The 25,465-nt window shown below is 45.0% G+C and overlaps 1 protein-coding gene across 1 annotated transcript in view; it reads right to left on the bottom strand.

Moving 5' to 3' along the window:
* CNTNAP2 (contactin associated protein 2) overlaps positions 1–25,465 on the bottom strand; it is a 2,325,432-nt gene that overhangs the window by 231,198 nt on the left and 2,068,769 nt on the right. Inside the window, exon 18 of the mRNA XM_024991213.2 lies at positions 22,629–22,847. Coding sequence (XP_024846981.1) covers positions 22,629–22,847 — 219 coding nt within the window. The remainder of the gene's footprint in view (positions 1–22,628; positions 22,848–25,465) is intronic.

Genomic DNA, 25,465 nt, shown 5'->3' with positions numbered 1-25,465 from the left:
GGTCATATTAATAACAGTAATAAGGATACTCCCCTCTGTACTAATGCTCAGTTAATGGCAGATGTTTAGTATTATTCCTCTTATTCAGTACAGACAGAATTCTATGGAAGCACAGAGTTGGAAATTAAGTATGGCTAAGAGCAGTACACAAATCTGATATGAGAGGCATCATGAGTGGTTTCAGTTCAGTTGCTCAGTCGTGTCTGACTTTTTGTGACCCCATGAGCATTTTATCACCCCAAAATTCCTAATGCTGAAGCCCCAACACCCACCGTGACTACATTTGGAGGTTGGACCCTTAAAGAGGTAACTAAGAGTAAATGAGGACACAAGGGTGGTCCCTAATCTACTCTGAGGGGTGTCCTTTGTCAGGAGAGGAAGAGGTGCCAGGACGCAGGCACACAGAAAATGGGCGTGTAGGAAGACACAGGTGAGCTAGCCAAGGCCTCAGGAGAAACCAGCCCTGCCAGCACCTTGATCTTGCACTTCCAGCTTCCAGAACTGTGGGAAATGGATTTCTGCTGTTTAAGCCACAGTCTGTGATATTTTCTCAGGGCAGACTGAGCAGACCAGTACAGTGAGTAAAGGGTTAACTTCAAGCCTGGGCTGGTCCAGGCCTGCCTGAGATAGTAATCTTGGAGTCCACTTTCCTATTGTCTAATTGGACTATTTCCTTGGGAGGTTCAGGGTTAGGTTGAGTGTTTTTCTTGTCTTGTCTTCTGTGGGGGACTGCATCTGGATTGGGGGAGCTGTGAGCCGGCACGCGCTCAATTGTTAAGTCATGTCTGACTCTTTATGACCTCATGGACTGTAGCCCACCAGGCCCCTCTGTCCATGGGATTTCCCAGGCAAGAATACTGAAGTGGGTTGCCATTTCCTTCTCCAGGGGATCTTCCTGACTCAGGAATTGAACTCGGGTCTCCTGTATTGGCAGGCAGATTCTTTACCACTGTACCACCTGAGTTGGCATAGAGGCATTGAATGCGTGACTGGCTGGCATAAAATACAGATGAGAAACAGAGCTGAGATTCCTGTGTCCCGGTGACCCACCCAGCCCCTGGCTCTTCACTGCAGTCAGACCTGGCCATGCAGGCTGGGGGGCAAAAGCAGTTGTGTGTTTGGTGCCTGGACAGGCTGGGCCCCCAGAGTGACTGATGCTGCTCCTACCGTGTTTGTTTTCCAAGTTAGCATTGTCTCTTAGATCTTGACTGTCAACTTGAACATGGAAAAAACCTTGTAGTGTCAGTACAGATGTGAAAAACCCAGCTATCTGGTTAAGCTGAGGACCTCAGAATGGCCCAGATTCTTTAGTAATGGAGGGACTTCAAGGATGTGGGCTTATGTTCCTCAGCGTAGAGCTGCGTGATTGACAGGTACTGATCAGGGATGCCTCTGTCGGTTGGATATTGGAGGGCATACGTGAAAATGTTTATCCACACTCTAGAGCGGGGCTTTGGAGGATTGCTTCTTCAGATAATGCTCCCGAGTTCTCATTTGTAACATCATTCAATAGGATGGATCTTTTTAAAGTTCATTATCACTGCATGAATTTCCCATGTCCTCTGAGTAGAGGACATGCAAAATAGGTGAATCCAAAGTATCTAAATGAGAAGAAAACTTCAAAATCGAGATGGAGAAGATAACCGGGTTTCTGGGAGCAGAGGGCACTCATATGTGTCTGAATGTGAATTGTTCCCTAATGGGGATGATGCTAAGAGGTCCTAATTCATTCCAGAGGCCATGGTGCAAGGCAAGCATGCTAAAGTATTAGCTATTTAAAAAACTAATATTAATTGAATACTAGCTTCTCCAGGTACTGTTTCAAACTTTACATTTTTGTGTTCACTCTCAAAGGCAATTATCATTTTTATTTTACAGCTAAGGAAACTGAGACCAAGAGAATGGAGTTGCCCAGAGTTACATAGATATAAGAGATGTGGGTTTGATCCCTGGGTCAAGAAGATCCCCTGGAGGAGGGCATGGAAACCCACTCCAGTATTCTTGCCTGGAAAATCCCCATAGACAGAGGAGCCTGGTGGATTACAATCCATAGAGTTGCAAAGAGTCAGACAGGACTGAATTGGTTTAGCATGCACGCACACACGCAGGTAGTAAGAGGCCATAGTTCACCCCTGGGCTTTCTAGCTATGAAGTCAGCACTCTTTTAAAAATAAAAAAATTTTTTAAATTTGAGTATAATTGATTTACAATGTTGTGTTGGTTTGTGGTGTCCACATATGTATATGTACAACTGATCCATACATACACCCTTTTTCAGATTCTTTTCCCATATAGGTCACTACAGAGTATTGAGTAGAGTTCCCTGGGTAACTCAGCGCTCTTGCAATGCTGTAGCTACATCTTGATTTTGGGCTTGCATCATATGAGACTCTTTGCCAGCTTTTTAACAAGTTTCTAGGCATTGCTGTGCTTAGGTATGGGAAATGCTAACAGAATGATTACTATCTGAGATGAATTATCCACCCCTTGGCAGAGTACTGTCCTGGGATGGCTGAAGCTTGAAAGGGAATGTAACACTCAAGAGTTCAGAATCAGAAATTTGGACATATGGATGCTCAACCTGGTCTCTAGGCCACAAAGAGGAGATGCTTGCTTCATGCTATCCTTGAAGTCATATGTATATTTTCTTGTCACATGAAGCAAAAGCTTCATACTTCATTTTCAAAATCAGAGCAGTGATGAGCTCTGGCTCCTGATGCGGGGTGGGGGGGGGAAGTTGGTTATTTCTCTACTTTTGGTCTGACAGTGCTATTTCAGAGGACCATCATTGCAGCGGGTCTTATGACTCCAAGTCCCTCAAGGAAGTGGGGGCAGACAGAGGGTCTGGTGATAAACCTCCAGATCCCAGCAGGATCTATATTTTAAATTACTAATAGTTACTTCAGTAAACTTCAATACCAAGCCAAATTTCAAATACATTAGCTTACAACTCTGTCTAAACATTTTTTTTTACAAATATCTTCCCAGGTGGTGCTAGTGGTAAAGAACATGCCTGCCAAGGTATGCATTCGATCCCTGGGTCAGGAAGATACCCTGGAGAAGGGCATGTCAACCCACTCCAGTATTCTTGCCTGGAGAATCTCATGGACAGATGAGCCTGGTGGGTTACAGTCCATGGGGTCACAAAGAGTTAGATAGGGCTGAAGCAATAGCATGCACATATGCTCATATGATGTGTTCTGCTCATCTCTGGAGCAAAATTAGCATCTTCTTTCTGTTGGTCTTATGTCCCGTGTTCTCTCTCTCACACACATAGTCAAGAATCAGAGCTGTTTCATCTGCAGCCAAGAATCAGAGCTGTTAGCTCACACTCTCTCACTCTCAGGCTCCAAGCAAGCATTTGCAGACCTCAGTCCCAGATACAGGCTGGATTTATGGATCTGGGAGGGATCAGCACAGCTCTCATCACCAACCTCGCAGGCTGCATGAGCTCCCAAGATGGAGACAGCAGAAAAAAAAGCGAGGGTTGGGATGGAGTGGGAGAGGAGCTGGGAGCTGGAGAGGCTGAGGACAGAACTGGTGTTCTGAGGTCAGGGCTGCCCGGAAGGCGTGTTTATGTGTCTTAAATGATACCTGAGGCCAAGTAGGAGAGGAATATGGGAAAGGCCTATTTGACTGGGTTATTTTTGAGATCTTCCTGAGGCCTTACAAATAGCTGTGAAAAGAAGAGAAATGAAAAGCAAAGGAGAAAAGGAAAGATATAAGCAACTGAATGCAGAGTTCCAAAGAATAGCAAGGAGAAATAAGAAAGCCTTCTTCAGCGATCAATGCAAAGAAATAGAGGAAAACAATAGAATGGGAAAGACTAGAGATCTCTTTAAGAAAATTAGAGATACCAAGGGAACATTTCATGCAAAGATGGGCTCGATAAAGGACAGAAATGGTATGGACCTAACAGAAGCAGAAGATAATAAGAAGAGGTGGCAAGAATACACAGAAGAACTGTACAAAAAAGATCTTCATGACCCAGATAATCACGACGGTGTGATCACTCACCTAGAGACAGACATCCTGGAATGTGAAGTCAAGTGGGCCTTAGGAAGCATCACTATGAACAAAGCTAGTAGAGGTGATGGAATTCCAGTTGAGCTATTTCAAATCCTGAAAGATGATGCTGTGAAAGTGCTGCACTCAATATGCCAGCAAATTTGGAAAACTCAGCAGTGGCCACAGGACTGGAAAAGGTCAGTTTTCATTCCAATCCCAAAGAAAGGCAATGCCAAAGAAAACTCAAACTACTGCACAATTGCACTCATCTCACACGCTAGTAAAGTAATGCTCAAAATTCTGCAAGCCAGGCTTCAGCAATATGTGAACCGTGAACTTCCTGATGTTCAAGCTGGTTTTGGAAAAGGCAGAGGAACCAGAGACCAAATTGCCAACATCTGCTGGATCATGGAAAAAGCAAGAGAGTTCCAGAAAAACATCTATTTCTGCTTTATTGACTATGCCAAAGCCTTTGACTGTGTGGATCACAATAAACTGTGGAAAATTCTGAAAGAGATGGGAATACCAGACCGCCTGACCTGCCTCTTGAGAAATTTGTATGGAGGTCAGGAAGAACAGTTAGAACTGGACATGGAACAACAGACTGGTTCCAAATAGGAAAAGGACTACGTCAAAGCTGTATATTGTCACCCTGCTAATTTAACTTCTATGCAGAGTACATCATGAGAAATGCTGGGCTGGAAGAAGCACAAGCTGGAATCAAGATTGCTGGGAGAAATATCAATAACCTCAGATATGCAGATGACACCACCCTTATGGCAGAAAGTGAAGAGGAACTCAAAAGCCTCTTGATGAAAGTGAAAGTGGAGAGTGAAAAAATTGGCTTAAAACTCAACATTCAGAAAACGAAGACCATGGCATCCAGTCCCATCACTTCATGGGAAATGGATGGGGAAACAGTGGAAACAGTGTCAAACTTTATTTTTTGGGGCTCCAAAATCACTGCAGATGGTGACTGCAGCCATGAAATTAAAAGAGGCTTACTCCTTGGAAGGAAAGTTATGACCAACCTAGATAAAATATTGAAAAGCAGACATTACTTTGCCAACAAAGGTCCATCTAGTCAAGGCTATGGTTTTTCCAGTGGTCATGTATGGATGTGAGAGTTGGACTGTGAAGAAAGCTGAGCACCGAAGAATTGATGCTTTTGAACTGTGGTGTTGGAGAAGACTCTTGAGAGTCCCTTGGACTGCAGGGAGATCCAACCAGTCCATTCTGAAGGAGATCAGCCCTGGGATTTCTTTGGAAGGAACGATGCTGAAGCTGAAACTCCAGTACTTTGGCCACCTCATGCGAAGAGTTGACTCATTGGAAAAGACTCTGATGCTGGGAGGGATTGGGGGCAGGAGGAGAAGGGGACGACAGAGGATGAGATGGCTGGATGGCATCACTGACTCGATGGGCATGAGTCTGAGTGAACTCCGGGAGTTGGTGATGGACAGGGAGGCCTGGCATGCTGCGATTCATGGGGTCGCAAAGAGTCGGACAGGACTGAGCGACTGAACTGAACTGTCAATAGCTCAGTTGGTAAAGAGTCCACCTGGTCATTATTAGTGAGGGAATGTGTGGTGAGAGTGGGTTCAGCAGGTGAAGATCCAGCACTGGCTTAAGGGTTAGCCGCAGCACATGACGGGGGGAGCCCCTCTGAAGCCAGGTGCAGGGACGTGAGGGAGGCGCAGAGGTGGGGACAGGAGGGGCTGGGACAGGGGGGCATGGGCACCTCTACATCCCAAGGTGGGTGTTTCCTCCCACCCTCGACTCTGCACCAGAAGCTCAGCTCGGGGCCTGTGCGGTGTGTGTGCGTGTGCGACGAGAGCAAAAGAGTCACTGGGTAATCTCGGCGGGACATATGTGACTGGACAGGACCCCTGAAGATAGCAAATACTATGCAGAGCAGACGACAGCACGAGCTGTGTTGGGACAGGCAGCTAACAGATAGCTAACCCAGGAGATGTCGTCTGTCGTCATCATTGCACTGACGTCAACATCATTGCACTGACATCATCATCATCGCACTGACGTCGACATGGTCGCACTGATGTCATTGTTGCACTGACGTCGTCATTGTTGCACTGACGTCGTCATTGTTGCACTGACATCGTCTTTGTCGCACTGACGTCGTCTTCATCGCACTGACGTCGACATCATTGCACTGACGTCGTCTTTGTCACACTGACGTCGTCTTCGTCACGCTGACGTCGACATCATTGCACTGACGTCGTCTTTGTCACACTGACGCCATCATCAATGCGCTGACGTCATCATAGTCGCACTGACGTCATCGTCGCACTCACGTAGTCTTCGTCGCACTGATGTCGTCATCGTCGCACTGATGTCGTCATCGTTGCACTGATGTGATGCAGCTGTAAGTGAGCATCAGGATTCCTTCAGGATGGAGACATGGGCGATGACAGGTTCACGAAGGAGAACTGGCTGGGGGTACTGAGAATGAAACACCTGTAAGTGTCGAAAAACAGAATAGACAGAGCAGAAGAATGCTTCAGTGGGTTGGGATCCTGGGTCAGTCAGTCCTCCTCAAGGTCGACAATAAGGGACAAAGAGAGTGAAAGAACGGAAGAAAAGTTATGGAGGGTGGACGCAGAAGTGTCACTATTTACATGACAATAAGCTCAGAGGAAGAGAAAAGAATGATGCAGGACGGAACTATGTGAAGAAATAAGGGGCCAGAATTTTCTGGAATAAACAATATTAGACTTCAGAAAGAAGGAGCCCATGAAGTGATGAACGGAGTAGATAAGAAAAAAATCTCTTCCACCTACACCTACAGCTGTAGTTCTCACTTAACCAGAGGCCCACCACTCCAGTTGTACATAAAATGAGAGAAAGCTTGACAACACAGATGGGAAAAGGCTAACAGGATCATTTTTCACTAACCTCTAAAAGAAATTCAGCATTTGCTTCAATTAGAAATGTAGGAAAAATCACAGTAGCGTTAGCCACTTTTGTATCACTATTTTTAACCAAAAAATCATAGATTTTCTATGTTCTAGATTTTTGGAAATATCATAATCATAAAGACCAAGATGAATTTGAAATTATGAGTTATGAGCAGTCATAAGACCTGATTCTACGTCCTATTATTTAAAGTACTGGTAATGAGCAAACATATTGTAAAATGAACGTGCTGTTTTAAATGCTTTGATAAGTGTATTCGTTTCTTTTATAATTCTGTGACTTTCATTCATAGAAAACATTTCCTTGGGAAGAGAGATATAGATAGTACCAAACTGCTCCCCAAAGGTTAAGAACTGATGCATTATAATGAAGTTAAGACATAGTAAAGGAAAAGAATGTAACTTACATCTAATTTCTCAGTATCAACACTGCCTATAAAATACAATGGACTACTATTCTCACAGTGTTGATTTAAATAGACATTCACAAGTATATGAGACTCTGAAGGACTCATCTATGACATTTTAGAAAAAAACTGCTCTTGAGTAAAAAGAAAAATAAATCTAAGAGTAGATAAGTGTGGGAAATAAGAGTAAGTGAAAAGAAAACCACAAATATTAATGTTTTTTTCATAAGCAGTTAAAATAAGGATATTCATAAGATTCTGCAATTAAAACCATAGACGATGTCAACATAGCAAGTAGTGAGGTGGCAAAGGAGGTCAGAGGGTTCTTGGTCTCATTCAGAATAGAGACATCAATTTGGTTTTGTAGATGATAGAGACGAAACATAAGTTGAGTCTTAAGAAGTTAGGCATAGCTGCCAGAGGAATGAAAGTAGAACATACAGCTTTAAAATCTGGATTTAAAACTTTTAAAACTGAATAATATTCAGTTTAACCAGTGAAGGGTTTACCTGATAGTTCAGTTGGTAAAGAATCCAACTTTAAAGAATGCAATGCAGGAGACCTGGGTTCAGTCCCTGGGTTGGGGAGATCCCCTGAAGAAGGGAAAGGCTACCCACTCCAGTATTCTGGCCTGGAGAATTTCATGGACTGTATATCCGTGGGGTTGCAAAGAGTCCAACAGGACTGATCGACTTTCACTTCACTAACCAGTGAAAGGTAATAGATTGTGGGGTGGGTGAGCAAACAAAGAAAACATTGTAAATTGAAAACGCAGGGTAAGGTGGTAGAAAGTGTACTCTGATATAACAGTAGTTTCAATAAACGAATAAAAAGAGACTCTCAAATTAGATTTAGAAAAGATTCAGCATTATACTATCTAAGACACACATTTAAGTAAAAGGATTCCAACACCCATATAAAAACACCAGGCAAATATTAACAACAAGAAGAACTGCACAGTAGTTATAAGAATAGAAATAAAATTGTGTGGTGGAAAACATCAGAAGGAATAAAGATGGAAATTACATACCTGTAAAATGAACAATAAATCAAAAGGATTATGAACATAATAGTCTCAAAGAATACAGAGCTATTAATACCAATGGTAGTTTGACGTTTACACTCAGAATGTGATCAGACAAGCAGTACTTAGAGAAATTAAATATGTACATACCCTACATCTCAGTAATTCTCCTGGCCATACACAGATGCATGTGTGTTCACGTGAGAAAATATACAGATAACGGGGATACGCACAAATAGATTTGCTGAATAATTATTTGTAGAAGCAAAGAGTTCAGGAAACAAATATTCATCACCATGGGATGGAATAAAGAAAGAGTGGATATACACATCTTGGGGCTTCCCTGATGGCTCAGACAGATTCAGTAAAGAATCTGCCTGCAATGCGGGAGACCTGGGTTTGATCCCTGGGTTGGGAAGATCCCCCAGAAGAGGGCATGGCAACCCACTCCAGTATTCTTGCCTGGAGAATTCCACTGGCAGAGGACCCTGGCAGCTACAGTCCATAGGGTTGCAATTAGTTGGACACAACTGAAGCAACTTAGCATGCACGCATGCCTTTACATTAAAATATCTTTTCTGAATTGGAGCATTCCAACCGCTATGAGAAAATTGGAATGAAAGACCTCAGAATCCTTGAAGCTTTTGTTCTTGTGGAACACGAGGTGTTTTACATGGAAGGTGAACAGTAGGTCTGGCTGCTTTCTTGTTGTTCGCTCAGTCGTGTCTGACTCTTTGCAACGCCGTGGACTGCAGCACTCCAGGCTTCCTTGTCCTTCAGTATCTCCTGGAACTTGCTCAAACTCATGTCCATTGAGTCGGTGATGCCATCCAACCATCTCGGTCTCTGTCATCCCCTTCTATCTTTCCCAGCATCAGAGTCTTTTCGAATGAGTCGGCTCTTCGCATCAGGTGGCCGAAGTATTGGAGCTTCAGCTTCAGCATCTTTTGGCTGCTTTCTTAGGTTCACAATCTCTCTTTAAAGGGGTAAAAGGTTTTAAAGCTCAGTAGTAGAGCATTTGACTATAAAATATCCCTCTAAAAGTTTCTAAACATGGAATCTCTGTTGTAGAAAATTAGCTGAGTGCCTATGGAAATAGGTAGGGAGTGTATTAAAAGCAGACATCATTTTGCCGACAAAGGTCTGGATAGTCAAAGCTATGGTTTTTCCAGATGTGAGAGTTGAACCATAAAGAAAGCTGAGCACTAAAGAATTGATGCTTTCAAATTGTGGTGCTGAAGAAGACTCTTGAGAGTCCATTGGACAGCAAGGAGATCAAACCAGTCAATCTGAAAGGAAATCAACCCTGAATATTTATTGGAAGGTCTGATGCTGAAGCTGAAACTCCAATACTTTGGCCACCTGATATGAAAAGCCGACTTATTGGAAAAGCCCCTGATGCTGGGAAAGATTGAGGGCAGGAAGAGAAGAGGATGACAGAGGATGAGATGGTTGGATGGCGTCACCGACTCAGTGGACATGAGTTTGAGCAAACTCTGGGAGATAGTGAAGGACAGAAAAGCCTGGCGTGCTGCAGTTCATGCGGTCACAGAGTTGGACACGACTGAGTGACTGAAAACCAAGACCACCTTTTGGAGACTCACAGGAGGTTGAAAGCACACTGTCAGTTTGATTATGTTGGAAGTATATGTAAGAAAGGTAACAGTTTTGTCTTCATAACTCACTTAATATGTTAAAACTCTAATTGTAAAACAGACAGCTGGGACTGCAAAAGTTAATTAGTTTTGACCATTAGAAGACAAAGAGCAGGAAAGCATATGGTGACTGTTAGTGGAGAAGGACCCTCCTTGGCCTGTGAGGTTGGCAGGGAGGGGGTTGTTTTACTAAGAAGAGAGCAGACACCTCACCTGTGACTTCACGGCAGAGCCTGGTGAAGGCAGTCACGTTAAGAAAAGAATAAATGTGCTGACAATGCTTGCGGAGAACAGCTGTGATGGAGTGACAGTCCATGGAGAGGCTTCTGTATTTTGCTTGCATATTTGCTTTTAGATAGTTTACTGATTTCATCTAGTGATTTTTTAAAACTAGATTATATACAGCACATCTTTTTCTTTTATTATTTTATCTGCGTCAGGGGTTTCTAGTTACAACATCTCTCCTCACCTGTTTGGAAGAGAGCCACGAGATCAATTTTAAGAGTCGGGGGAGAAACTGTGAGGGTCCCAGCTAGCAATCTGAGACCTCAATTTGAAAGAGGGAGACTAAAAACTATATTTAGGGCCTAGAATGATCTGAGATGCTATCTTTCATCAAATCAATTTTTCTGTGACTCTTTTTTAGGCTTCAGTCATGGTTGATTTTAGTCTGTGGTACCCAAAGAAAAAGGTATTTCCAATGATGGCAATGTGACTGTTAACTCAGTGAAAGCGAAAGTTGCTCAGTCATGTCCAACTTGTTGCGACCCCACGGTCTGTAAGTCCCTGGAATTCTCCAGGCCAGAATACTGGAGTGGGTAGCCTTTCCTTTCTCCAGGGGATCTTCCCAACCCAGGGATCGAACCCAGGTCTCCCGCATTGCAGGTGGATTCTTTACCAACTGAGCTACGAGGGAAGCCCGTTAACTCAGAGTAGTAACAAAAATATAAATTGCTTATTCATTCATGTTATTGCTCCAGCAAATCCACTGGGCAACTACCCCAGTGTTCTTCTAAGTCTCTCTTGTCATGTAGTTCCACTTCTAGGGGAAGGACACAAAAATAACCAAAAATATCACAAGTTCTAAGGAGAAAGTAAAATGGCAAATGACTGGCTATGTCAGACTGGGTGGTCAGATAAGGCCTCTCTGAGGAGGTACAGTGCTGAGACTGAATGACAAGAGGCAGCCAGTCTTTAAGATATGGAAGCATCCTAAGTGTCCAACAACAGATGAATGGATGAAGAAGATATGGTACATACACACGATGGAATATGACTAAGCCATAAAAAGAATGAAATGCTGCATTTTGCAGTCAGGTGGATGTACCTAGAGAGTATTAGGCTTAGTGAAATAAGTGAGACAGAGAAAGACAAACACTGTATATTGTCACTTACAGTGGAATCTAAAAAATAAAACAAATAAATGTATACAACAACACAGAAACAGACTCAGATACAGACAGCAAACCGGTAGTTACCAACGGGGAGAGGGGAGGGGCAAGATAGGGGCAGGAGAGTGAAAGACACACACTACCATTAATACATGTATAAAATAAGCAAGCAATAAGGATATATTGTACAGCACAGGGAAATATAACCATTATTTGGTAATAACTTTAAATGGAATATAATTTATAAAACACATTGAGCCATTATGTTATACACTTGAAACTAATATCATAAATCAACTGTGTGTGTGTGTGTGTGTGTGTGTGTGCGTGTGCATGTGCGCTCAGCTGTGTCTGACAGTTTGCGACCTCATGGACAATAGCCTGTCAGGTTCCTCTGTACATGGAATTTTCCAGGCAAGAATACTGGAGGGGGTTGCCACACCCTCCCTCCTCCAGGGGATCTTCCTGACTCAGGGACCAAAGCTGCGTCTCTTGCCATCTCCTGCATTGGCAGGCAGATTCTTTACCAGGTGGGCTACCAAGAAAGTCCCTACTTCAATAAAAAAAAGGAGCCAGCTTTGATGTCTGGGGAGGAGTTTCAGGTAATGGGAGTGTAATGCTCTAAAGTGGGAATAGGCTTGGTGCATTCAAGGAACATACCAAGACTGGAGACCAGTTGGGAGACTGTTTAGTCCAAGCAAGAAACAAGCATGGCTTTGACAAGAGTGGGCCCAGTGGCTGGAGATAGCAGTGGAGGTATTTGAGGCACAGTCTAGATGGATGCAGTCGTAAGACTCATTATTGATGGGCAGTGAGGAGGGAAAAAGGACACCAAGGCCAAAACCAAATTCTGGGCTCAAGCCGAAATGGGTGGAGGGTGATGTCCTTTACTGAGATGGGAAGGCTGGTGGAAGAGCAGGTTTGGGGCAGGCACCAGGAATTCTCCCCGCCATATTTACTCTGAGATGACACCAGACAGACATCCCCTGTTGCTGACAAGATAGTCCTGTATTTGGATGCAGAGTTTTCGGGAAGAGTGAGGCCTGGAACTTTTGATTCCAGAGTTGCTAAGTCGTATCTGGCTCTTTGCAAACCCATGGACTGCAGCACACACAGGGTCCTCTGACCCTCACCATCTCCCAGAGTTTGCCCAAGTTCATGTCCACTGAGTCAGTGATGCCATCCAACCATCTCATCCTCTGTCGTCCCCTTCTCCTCCCGCCTTCAATCTTTCCCAGCATCAGGGTCTTTTCCATTGAGACAACTCTTCACATCAGGTGGCCAAAGTACTGGAGCTTCAGCTTCAGCTCAGTCCTTCCAAAGGAATATTCAGGGTTGATTTCCCTTAGGATTGACTGGTTTGATATGCTTGGAGTCCAGGGGACTCTCAAGAGTCTTCTCCAGCACCACAGTTTGAAAGCATCAGTTATTCAGTGCTCAGCCTTCTGTATGATCCAACTCTCACATCCATACATGCCTACTGGAAGAACCATAGCTTTGACTATATGGACCTTTGCTGGCAAAGTGATGTCTCTGTTTTTTAATACGCTCATTTCAGAGTTACTGGTGCATAAGTAGTATTGGAGCCACTGGACTGGATGAGATCACCCAGGGAAACAGATAGTTGGGGAAGAAGCTTCTGTGTCTGATGTGCCAACATTTAGTGCAAGAGAGAGAACTCATAGGATAGACTTGAGTCCTGGCCAGTGAGGTCGAGGGAAAGTGGGTGCCACGTGCCATGGACTCCAAGAAAAGAATGCATTTCAGGAAGGAGGGCACGTGAGCTGCTCCTGAGAGCCTGGAGGAAGCCGGAAGGTCGTGTTCTGGACACAGCTCCAGAGAGCTCCATGTTGACCCTGACCACCTTCGTAAAGGGTTTACCAAAAGAGCTAAAGAGAAAAGCAGCTTATTTCTATATCAGAGAGACTCTCAAGTAAGTCGTCTTGTTCATCCCCTGCCGCCAGTGCTTTGGCATAAAATTCTCTTGTTCTTCCAAGCCTTTTGTGCGCTTGTCAGATGGTGAGTCCCTGCCTGCCTTGATTTTTGCTTCTGAGACTTGAATGTGATCCACGGACCACCTGCCGGGGCTGACCCAAGCCCAGTGACTGGAGTCCTGCTGAACACTGGGTCTTCTACTACAGGCTCTGTGACTGACAGTTGCATTTCATAGTGGGGTACAGCTATCATCTGGGGGTGCAAGATTTTGGGGACTGGTTCTCCCAGGGACTGTGGTCAGCCTTGGCTGAAGCTGGAGCTGAAGGCAGTGCTCCAAAGCCATCACACTTTTCCAAATATGTGGGGGCCAGAGTCGCTCCCCAGATGAGGGACCTGCAGTGGCGATGATCAAGATGGCCTTAATGTTCTCCTCAGCTTGGCTCAACTTCAGACATGTTTCTTCTGATCATAGACTCTGTACTCTCCTATTCTTAGAGCCTTTATTCTTCCGCCGCTCCTTTCCTTTGAGATGTGTGTGTGTGCATGCTAAGCTCTTACAGTCGTGTCTGATTCTTTGCAACCCCAGGCACTGCAGCGTGCCAGGCGTCCCTGTCCTACACGATCTCCAGGAGCTTGCTCAAACTCATGTCCATTGAGTTGGCGAGGCCAACCAACCATCTCATCCTCTGTCGCCCCCTCTCCTCCTGCCTTCAATCTTTCCCAGCATCAGGATCTTTTCCAACGAGTCATCTGTTAGCATCAGGTGGCCAAAGTATTGTAGCTTCAGCTTCAGCATCAGTCCTTCCAATGAATATTCAGGGTTCATTTCCTTTAGGGTTGACTGGTTTGATCTCCTTGCTGTCCCAGGGACTCTTAAGAGTCTTCTCCAGAACAATTTGAAAGCACCAATTCTTCAGTGCTCAGCCTTCTTTATGGTTCAACTCTCATATCCACACATGACTACTGGGAAAACCTGGGATCAAATTCCACTTCTTGTCTCTTACCAGCTGCCTGATCTTGGGCTGTTAACTAACCTCTAGCATTACTTTCTTCACTGTGAAAAGAAAACAGTACCTACTTTTAAGGTTCTCACGTGGATTCAGTTCAGTTCAGTTCAGTTCAGTCACTCAGTTGTGTCCGACTCTTTGCGACCCCATGAACCAGAGCACGCCAGGCCTCCCTGTCCTTCACCAACTCCTGGAGTCCACCCAAACTCATGTCCATTGAGTCGGTGATGCCATCCAATCTCATCCTCTGTCATCCCCTTCTCCTGCCTTCAATTTTTCTCAGCATCAGGGTATTTTCCAATGAGTCAGCTCTCCGCATCATGTGGCCAAAGTATTGGAGTTTCAGCTTCAACATTAGTCTTTCCAATGAACACCCAGGACTGATCTCCTTTAGGATGGACTGTTGGATCTCCTTGCAGTCCAAGGGTCTCTCAAGAGTCTTCTCCAACACCACAGTTCAAAAGCATCAATTCTTTTGTGCTCAGCTTTCTTTATAGTCCAACTCTCACATCCATAAATTACTACAGGAAAAACCATTGGCTTGACTAGATGGACCTTTGTTGACAAAGTAATGTCTCTGCTTTTTAATATTTTGTTTAGGTTGGTCATAACTTCCTTTCCAAGGAGTAAGTGTCTTTTAATTTCATGGTTGAAATCACCATCTGCAGTGATTTTGATTGCAGTGATCTGCCCCCCAAAATAAAGTCAGCCACTGTTTCCCCATCTACTTGCCATGAAATGATGGGACCAGATGCCATGATCTTAGTTTTCTGAATGTTGAGCTTTAAGCCCACATTTTCACTCTCCTCTTTCACTTTCATCAAGAGGCTCTTTAGTTCTTCTTCAATTTTTGCCATAAGGGTGGTGTCATCTGCATATCTGAGGTTATTGATATTTCTCCCAGCATATTGATTCCAGCCTGTGCTTCTTCCAGCTCAGCATTTCTCCTGATGTACTCTGCGTATAAGTTAAATAAGCAGGGTGACAATATACAGCCTTGACGTACTCCTTTTCCTATTTGGAACCAGTCCATTGTTCCATGTCCAGTTTGAACTGTTGCTTCCAGACCTGCATATACGTTTCTCAAGAGGCAGGTCAGGTGGTTTGTATTCCCATTTCTTTCAGGATTTTCCACAGTTTATTGTGATCCACACAGTCAAAGGCTTTTGGCATAGTCAATAAGGCAGAAATAGATGTTTTTCTGGAACTCTTGCTTTTTTGATGATCCAGCAGATGTTGGCAATTTGATCTCTGGTTCCTCTGCCTTTTCTAAATCCAGCTTGAACATCTGGAAGTTCATGGTTCACATATTGTTGAAGTCTGGCTTAGAGAATTTTAAGCATTACTTTACTAGTGTGTGAGATGAGTGCAATTATGTGGTAGTTTGAGCATTCTTTGGCATTGCCTTTCTTTGGGAATGGAATGAAAACTGACCTTTTCCAGTCCTGTGGCCACTGCTGAGTTTTCCAAATTTGCTGGCATATTGAGTGCAGCACTTTCACAGCATCATCTTTCAGGATTTGAAATAGCTCCACTGGAATTCCATCACCTCTACTAGCTTTGTTCATAGTGATGCTTCCTAAGGCCCACTTGACTTCACATTCCAGGATGTCTGTCTCTAGGTGAGTGATCACACCGTCGTGATTATCTGGGTCATGAAGATCTTTTTTGTACAGTTCTTCTGTGTATTCTTGCCACCTCTTCTTAATATCTTCTGCTTCTGTTAGGTCCATATCAATTCTGTCCTTTACTGAGCCCATCTTTGCATGAAATATTCCCTTGGTATCTCTAATTTTCTTGAAGAGATCTCTAGTCTTTCCCATTCTATTGTTTTCCTCTATTTCTTTGCATTGATTGCTGAGGAAGCCTTTCTTATCTCTCCTTGCTATTCTTTGGAACTCTGTATTCAAATGGGTATATCTTTCCTTTTCTGCTTTGCTTTTCATTTCTCTTCTTTTCACAGCTATTTGTAAGGCCTCCTCAGAAAGCCATTTGGCCTCTTTGCATTTCTTTTTCTTGCATCATCTTGATCCCTGTCTCCTATATAATGTCATGAACCTCCATCCATAGTTCATCAGGCACTCTATCAGATCTAGTCCCTTAAATCTATTTCTCACTTCCACTGTATAATCATAAGGGATTTGATTTAGGTTATACCCGAATTATCTTGTGGTTTTCCCCACTTTCTTCAATTTAAATCTGAGTTTGGCAATAAGGAGTTCATGAACTGAGCCACAGTCAGCTCTCAGTCTTGTTTTTGCTGACTGTGTAGAGCTTCTCCATCTTTGGCTGCAAAGAATATATTCAATCTGATTTCGGTGTTGTCTATCTGGTGATGTCCACATGTAGAGTTTTCTCTTGTGTTGTTGGAAGAGGGTGTTTGCTATGACCAGTGCATTCTCCTGGCAAAACTCTATTAGCCTTTGCTCTGCTTCATTCTGTACTCCAAGGCCAAAGTTGCCTGTTACTCCAGGTGTTTCTTGACTTCCTACTTTTGCATTCCAGTCTCGTTTTTTGGGTGTTAGTTCTAAAAGGTCTTGAAGGTCTTCGTAGAACCATTCAACTTAATTGATGTAAATAAAGCATGTGAGCCCTTGGCTTAAATATCATCTGGAACGTCTTTGCCAGTTTGTAAGTTGCTGCTACAGACTCAAATTTGTGGGAAAGGGGAACAACTGACGTATTTCCTGCATTTTGATTCCTTCAATCTGGATTGGAAATTTTTTATCGTAAATTTTTCAGATACTAGAAAGAGCCATTTTATTCATATACAGATTTGAGTGCACTTCATGAAGGGAATTCCATTTTTCTCCCTTGCGTACAAATGGTGATTTTCTTTACTGCCTCAGTGACCTTGCCAATTTCAGACGGCCATGGGATCATCTACTTATGAGTCTGAAATGCTGAGGATGCGAGGAGCAGCTGACCGAACCAGCCCCACTGTTGGGTTCAGGGATGTGGGCAGTTGTCCAGGGCTGCTCACAGAGCGTAGCCCAGAGAATGGTCCTCGCACGCTGTCCCCTTTGCTTATGAGTCTATCTAACAAACCTTGACTCTGCCATAAACTCAGGAGCTGTCACTCATGAGAAAATTTTCCTGATGGACACACTGTCTGGCAGAGGAAGAGGCGACTGCAGCCCTCCTGCTCTCATGGGCCAGGATGTCCTCCCAAAATGGTGCTTCTCCCATCACATACCAGCCAGGCGCCAGTGCAGCACAGAGGATCCTGAAGGATGGAGGACTACTTCCCAGCTTCTTTCGGGGTCACATCTTGCACAAAAGCCTTGGCCTCCTTTATCTTCCAGAGAGATATCAGAAGAGGTCAGAGTCAAGTGAGCTGGGCCCGAACATCTGTCATAGTTCAGAGGACCTAACAACCATGGACAGAGGAGCCTGGCAGGCTACAGTCCATGGGGTCACAAGAGTCAGACACAACTTAGCAACTAAACCACCACCACCAACCATCTTGCCCAAGGAGCCCTTAGGAGCTTGACATCCTGCTGGAGCCTCCAGCTCTCTTGAATGCTGGCCTCCTCCTTAAACCACTGCTGAGCACAGTCCCACGCTCTGGCCCGGGTAGATTTTGTTGCACACAAACCCCTGCACCAGCACTGCTCCCCGCCGCCCCAGCCCCAAAGAGCCCGCTCACCTGTCCCCAAAGGCTCACGCTGACCCTGCCCCAGGCTAGCCGCCGGGCTCCAGGCTGAGGGTCTGCCAGACCCCTGTTCCCTCCCAGCCTGGCCGCTGCAGCTTCGGTGGTCAGGACTCCGGACTCACTGGCATGTCTTTCTGCTAACCTGGGCTCAGTGCAGCCTGGTGTTGTTTGTACTTAGATAATGACCTCAAGTGTGTCTGCTCTTCTCCACCTACTGGGTAAAATCTGGCCCATGACTGCACGGAGGCTGCAGGTCTGAGCCTCTCATGATTCATGGGCCTCTGCAGGCCATGCTGGAATGCATCCCAGGCTACTCGCTCATCCTGGACCAAAGACACAAGAAAGCTTCTGGTGCTTTTCAGACAAATCCCAGCAACCGCTCTTCTCTTCCCTGTGTCACTTTTCATTTTAAAATGGAATCATTATCTTTTCACTAAACCACCATCATAGCTGGATCCCGTAACTTCCAAACGACTTGTGTTAACCGGCTTTTCATGGCAGCTTCTAGTTGCCTCTTACCAGCGGGGTGATGAGAACTGTGTTCTCGTTTTCTTAGTGACTGTGGAAGAGGAGATGGAGCCCGGCTCTGGCTAACAAAGGCAGCGGGCAGAGGGTGGGCGTCCTGGGAGTCCACTTTGGGTCCAAAGCCAAGAATGACCCTGGGTTTGTTTTAGCTCTAAGCTGAACTTTATGCCTGTCCACCTCTAGAAGCCCTCGGTCAGCTCTGGTCACGTCTCTGCTGCAGACAGTGTTGCTGGGCGGTATTTGCAGATGGACGTTCACTCACCGTCTTGGCGAGAAAATTCTTGCACCCTGGCTAGCTGCTCTGTGGCCACTGTGGCAGGTGAGTGGAGTGGCTGAAGACTGATTTTGGATATCAAGGGGCATCTAGCCCATGAACTTTCCTTCAGGGCTGGTGGGCTGAAAAGATCCCAGGTGAGTATTTGGGGAAGGAAGAAATAAGCCAGTTGGAAGTGAGTTCTGTAGGAACGGGTAAACATGACCCAGCAGAAGGAGAAAGCTAAGGGAATAAAAGGTCAAGGGAAAGGTGGTGAGACAGCTCCCAGTTCATGAGTGCTGGCTCTGAGCCGGGTACTCTACGGTGCGCTTAGCATGGACGGGCTCATCTCCACCTGACACGCAGGAACTGTATTCCCGTCTGACGGAAGTACTGGGTAACTTGTCAGTGGTCTCTAGATGCTAAGTGGCATAGGTGGGGTGGTTACAAGTGATCACTTGGCAACTCAGACCTTTTCAAACCACTTCTTAACACATAATCTTAAATGGTTAAAGTTAGAAGAAAGTTTGGAGAGCAACAAATCCAACACCTTGATTAGATGAAAAAGGAGATTTTTATTAGATGAAAAGAGGAAAAGTGATAACTCTTGTTATTAGAGCTGAACTGAGAACTGCTTCCGGTTATCTGAATCCCTATTGAGTAGTCTTCAGGTAACTGGCTCCAGGATTTCATAGCCGTTGAATTTGTTATTTTCTGAAAACAAGCCCCCTCCCATGTCCCCTGGGGTAGACTTCTATTGCAGAAGATGTTGTTCATACTGGCTCGAAGAGCATTTCTCATACCAGCTCAAACAGCTTGTGTCTTGGCGATGACACTCACGTCCACATCTCAGATAACAGGAAATTAGAAACTGGGGCAGGGGGCCTTTCTCTTTCTCATCAAGTGAAAGGAAATTGCTAACTCATCACATCAGCCAACTTCTGTGAAACTTATCTCTCTCCAAGGTCAACAGTGGTTTCATAATTGCTAAACTCAAAGAATATTTTCTTGGCCCTATTTCACGCATGGCACTTGGTATGATTTGTCAGTAATAAGCAAACTGTTTCATGAAACTCGCTCCTCCTGTGACAGCCCCTCTCCTGGCTTTTCCTTGCTTGTTCTTTTCATCCCTCTTCGTTCTTCCTGAGACGCTTTTTTTCTGTCTGTCCCTTACATTTAAGTATTCTGTTGAATTCTGACCTCAGCCCTCTCCTCTGCTCTTTTTATAAGCTGTTTCTGGTCATCTCATTGAAATGAATCAAAATTCTTTCCAAGACCATAATAAATACTCTCCCTACCTTCTTAATTTTACAATTTTACTTAGTCTCCAAAAATATTGGAGACAACTATAGTCAGTAGACAGAAAGAGATAAAAGTAAAATTGAACCTCTGCATCCAAAGTTATCTCAGAAAAATGAGGACCTGGGTCAATTAGGGTCACCTGTTATAATGACAACCAAGTGGATCTACCCTGCATGCCTGGGATGAGCAGGGTTTATTTAGGAAGAGACTTATATCTAGGTGATCTGGCCAAGAGGTATTGATAAGGGGAGATTTGCTCACAGTATTCAGCAGGAATTTGTGGACCTGGTATTTAATATTATTAATGCATATATGTGGACTCTAGAAAAAACAGGAGAACCTATTTGCAAAGCAGAAACAGAGACACAAACATAGAGAACAGATATATAGACACTATGCAGGGGAAGGGAGTGGGATCAGTTGGGGGACTGGGACTGACAAATAGAGTGGGCTGCCACTTCCTACTCCAAGAGATCTTCCCGGTCCAGGGATCGAACCCTCATCTCTTGTGTCTCCTGCTTGGCAGGTGGATTCTTTACCACCGGGCCCACTTCTGGGAAGTGGGAAGCCTGTATATATACACTATTATGGATAAAATAGATATCTAACGAGAACCAATTAGATAGCACAGGTAAAAGAAAACGGAGGGCCAATGTGTTTGTAGGACAAAATGCATTCCAGCTCTAATAAAAAATGCATTTGAATATATAGTAGATGTAGACAAATATTGTTTGATTCCGCTTATATGAGGTGCCTAGAACAGTCAAATTCATAGAGTCAGAAAGCACACTGGTAGATTCCAGGGGCTGGGAGTCGGTGGGGAGAGGGGATGGGGAGTTACTTTAACAGGCAGAGTTTCGGGTTTGGAAGGTGAAGAGTTCAGAAGACGGACGATGGTGAGAATTGTACAGCACTGTGAATGCGCTTAGTGCCACCGAACTGTGCAGTTAAATATGGTTAAAATAGTAGGTTTTATATTATGTGACTTTTACCACAATGAAAAAGTTTAAGTGGCCTGTTCTCAAGTCAGTCTTACTTCCAGAGCTGACTGACCAAGTTCACACTTTTCACAACATTTCACCAAGGAGTGGACACCTACATCACCTGTCTTTCTGTGGCTTCCTAACATTCTTCAAGCATCCCACCATAATCATGAATGACACTGTGGGGACTCTGACCTCCACTGGGTAAGAGCCCAGGGGGCAGGTCACCTCTGTGTTACTGGGTCTGAGACCACCGTAGCCGACCGACTTGACCAACGAACACCCACACACCCACAGGGGAGGTCTAAGGTGGCACGGCAGCTGCAGAGTCCTTCAAACTTGCATTCTTTGCAATCCACAGAGGAAAATTAGCAAATTGCCTGAAATATTAGTATTCTGGAAAATAAAATTTAAAATCTCACTAACCATGGACACAGGTATTGCTTAGAAGTAACATTAGGTTCAGTTAGAAAATGTCAGAAGCAGAGCCCAGACTGTGGGCCTGGAGCCACTTCCTGCAAAGGGTGCTTTACTTTTTGCTCTGGTTGAGTTTCTTCTCAGTGTTGATCTCTTTCCTCTGTGTGAAGATGCTACATAAGGAGAAGGCTCCATCTCCCTCTGCCTAGAACTTTGAGGCTGGGCAGACAATGGAGTGGATTTCTACTTCTCATTTCAAGCAAACTTGAACTTAGGGAGCCCATTACACCATTCCTCCCTCTTTGTCCATCCTTCTTTTTATAGTTATGAGTGCTCTAAATCATTAAGGAATTCTTGTTGTTGTTCATTCGCTAAGTCATGTCCAGTTCTTTGTGATTCCATGGAGTGCAGCAAACCAGTCTCCCTGTCCCTCACTATCTCCCAGACTTTGCCCAAGTTCATGTCTATTGAGTTGGTGATGCCATCCAACCATCTCATCCTCTGCTGCCCTCTTCTCCTTTGCCTTCCATCCTTCCCAGCATCAGGGTCTTTTCCAATGAGTCGTCTGTTAACATCAGGTGGCCAAAGTATTGCAGCTTCAGCTTCAGTGTCAGTCCTTCCAATGAATATTCAGGGTTAATTTCCTTTAGTATTGATTGGTTTGATCTCCTTGCCGTCCAAGGGACTCTCAAGAGTCTTCTCCAGCACCACAATTTGAAAGCATCAACTCTTCGGCACCCAGTCTTCTTTATGGTCCAACTCTCACATCCATACAGGACCATTGGAAAAACCACAGTTTGGCTCTACAAACTGTAAGGACTTCAGTGAAGGTCTAAAACTATAAACCTAAAACTGCACAGATCAGGGACCTCAAAGAAACCCTAGCCACCCTATCATCTTGTAGGATGTGAGGACTGTGACTTCCAGAAAGCAGAGAGTGACATCAGATTGAGGGCTCCTGTGTCTTCTCCCTTGTCTCGCATCCTGTCTCGGAGGAGACCACAAGAGGCAAAGACACTTTTAGAAAAATCTCTATCAGAACCCCTGTAGGCAGTTTTCCTTTCCCCAAGGTGAACGCCATCACAAGCAATAGAGAAGTCCTGCTGGTTGTCCCGTGTCCCATCACTCACCCACAAACAGCTGGCTGTAGAGCTCCAGGCGGGTGTGGCCTTCTGTCGGGGCCTTGCGGACCTGCTGTGGCAGACGGTCCACCTGCAGGCTGGCCTGCTTGACGTTCCTCTCGGCGGTGACCCGGTGCCACTGGTCATCGTTGAGTGGGGTGGGCGACCTCACCACCATCTCCACTGGCCCATTCCCAACGTCAAATGAAAAGGACACTTCTGTGGCAGCTGGAGGAACAGAAACAGGAGAGCCACATGAGTATTCCCTGCACGCATGTGGGAGTGCCAAGTCGCTCAGTCATGTCCGACTCTTTGTGACCCCAAGCGCTGTAGCCCATCAGGCTCCTCTGTGGAGCCATGGATTTCCCAGGCAAGAATACTGGAGTGGGTTGCCATCCCTTCTTCCAGGGGATCTTCCTGGCCTAGGGATCGAAACTGCATCTCCTTCATTGGCAGGTGGGTTCTTTACCCCTAGTGCCACCTGGGAAGCAGTATTCCCTCCCAGATACCAAAGAGCTTTAAAGCTTAAGGCTTCCCTGGTGGCTCAGATGGTAAAGCATCTGCCTACAATGTGGGAGACCCGGATTCGATCCCTGGGTCAGGAAGATCCTCTGGAGAAGGAAATGGCAACCCACTCCAGTACTCTTGCCTGGAAAATCCCATGGATGGAGAAGCATGGTAGGGTATAGTCCATGGGGTGACAAAGAGTCCAACATGACTGAGCGACTTCACTTTCACTTTTTCTAGAGGAAAAACAAAGCAGATAGAGAGAGGAATGTACACCTGTCACCTGCTATTGTATACAGTGGTATACAATCTTGGAGGAGGGATAAAGCGTCAATTCATTGTTAATGAATCATAACCAAGGGGAGGAAAGTGAGCTTAGATTGGGGGCCAGGTATACATTTCTTTTCTTATTTTACCAAGAAGTTGCCCTCATTGAGTCTTTCCAAATAAAGAACTGAAGCCTAGGACATTTAAGTCTACGTTGAGCTTCTTAGATTTAGTGAGTAGTGGAGTCAGGATCTGAACCAGGCTTGTTAACTTCTAAAACCTGAGATCTTCCAACTCGACATACTCTGCGACTCTTCAGTGTCTCCTAGGATGTGACTTGTGGCCCTGGCTGCACTTTAGACCCACGCGAGTGCTTTATGAAACATACCTGTATGCAGCTCCCTCCCCAGGGATCCCCACTCAGCTGGTCTGGGTTAGGTGTTGGTATTTTTTAAAGGCTTTCTGGAAAATATTAATATATACCTAGAGTCGAGAGCTATTGCTTTGGGGGAATTTGCAAAAATTTATTTCCTTAATCTAATTTTTGGGCTTCTCTGGGTGGCTCAAATAGTAAAGAATCTGCCTGCAATGCAGAACACCTGAGTTCAACTGAAATGGAGCTGGACCCACACAGAGGGCAGGTCCTTGCCCCCCACCGTGTCCTCTGCCAGTGGAAAACTTTAGTCAAAGAGTAAGTTTAATCAGAGAAGTGAGAAATGCTGAAACAAAGGAAAACAGTCAAAGGAGACTAAATAAAAATAATGTAGTCACTAAGCATAGTCAAGGACCTTTAGTTCTTTCTCAAGGGCTGTAGATAATATTCTGAGCCATATCTTGTGAGCTGTCTTACAGATACCAAAACCCCAGGTGGAGAAATTAACTACACGATGATCAGACTGTACCCAGGACTTGAGCTGCCACAATTCCGAGAATTGACTGCAAAGAAATGGAAACAAGTGCACCCCGGAACTGGAGATTAACTAACTGTCATGAAACAACCAAGATGATGTGAAGCAGACCACTGATGACCAACTGAAGATGACTGTTACAGATGACTGTGCTGTTTCTGCATGTAACCCCCCCCCCCCTCTGTTTATAAAAGCTCTCACCCCTGCGTGTTGCGGGGAGGAAGTCAGCCTTTGGGCAGATGTCTGCTACCCTACCCCTCTGGTTTCCAGCATCTGAAATAAAGCAAACTTTCCTTTCCATCGACCTGGCCTCTTTACTGGCTTCTGAGCGGCAGGCAGCCAGACCCCCCACACACGTACTCTTTCAGTAACGAGATCTCTGGGTCGGGAAGATCCCCTGGAGGAGGGCATGGCAACCCACTCCAGTGTTCTTGCCTGGAGAATCCCTGGACAGAGGAGCCTGGAGGGCTACAGTCCATGGGGACACGACTAAGCAACTGACACTTTCAATCTAATCTTTAAAGTTCCTCTGGAGAGTTTGGGAGCTGTGATCTGTGCAGGCAGTGAGGATGACCCTCCTCTTTTCCTGAACCTTGGGGCTGTGCGCAGGGCAGCGTGGGTCCTGCCTAAGACCCCCTTCCGGAATCACCTGCTGTACACCTTGAACACTCGCCATCTGGGATGCCGAGTCCTTCTCATAACTTCCCCTCCGGCACTGACCACAAATCATTCCTTTTATTTTCCTAGGTCTGCTCCCAGTCAACCTCCTTGATTAAATCACCTTCCAACAACAGAAAAATGGGTTAGGAGGGTGTGCTGGTAACTTCAATTGTTAGTAGCTTTCTTACTTCACATGTTAGGTTTTAAATTCCTCAGTGACCACCAAGTGCTTTATAAACACTTTTTTTAACTTTTTTTTTTTTTCCTGCCATTGGCAGGAAAGGCAGAGTGATGGGGAAGCAGCATGTGGGTCCCAGCTCCTCAGCTTGGCGAATGCTTTTTGACAGAACAGATTCCCCACATCACTGGAGGGCCTAGCTTTGCTTAGAAAGTGATTTGGTGCCTCTATCTATCAATAAGCCTCTGATGAATCACCAAGCGGTTTAATTAAATATCTGTCATTTTTTCTCCCCCAGGCTAATGAAAAATTCAGCCGCTTGGCAC

The sequence above is a fragment of the Bos taurus genome, chromosome 4 (assembly GCF_002263795.3).
Source record: "Bos taurus isolate L1 Dominette 01449 registration number 42190680 breed Hereford chromosome 4, ARS-UCD2.0, whole genome shotgun sequence".
Classification (NCBI taxonomy): domain Eukaryota; kingdom Metazoa; phylum Chordata; class Mammalia; order Artiodactyla; family Bovidae; genus Bos; species Bos taurus.
Note: the sequence above shows the minus strand (reverse complement) of the source record. Positions and strands in the feature narration are given on the sequence as shown.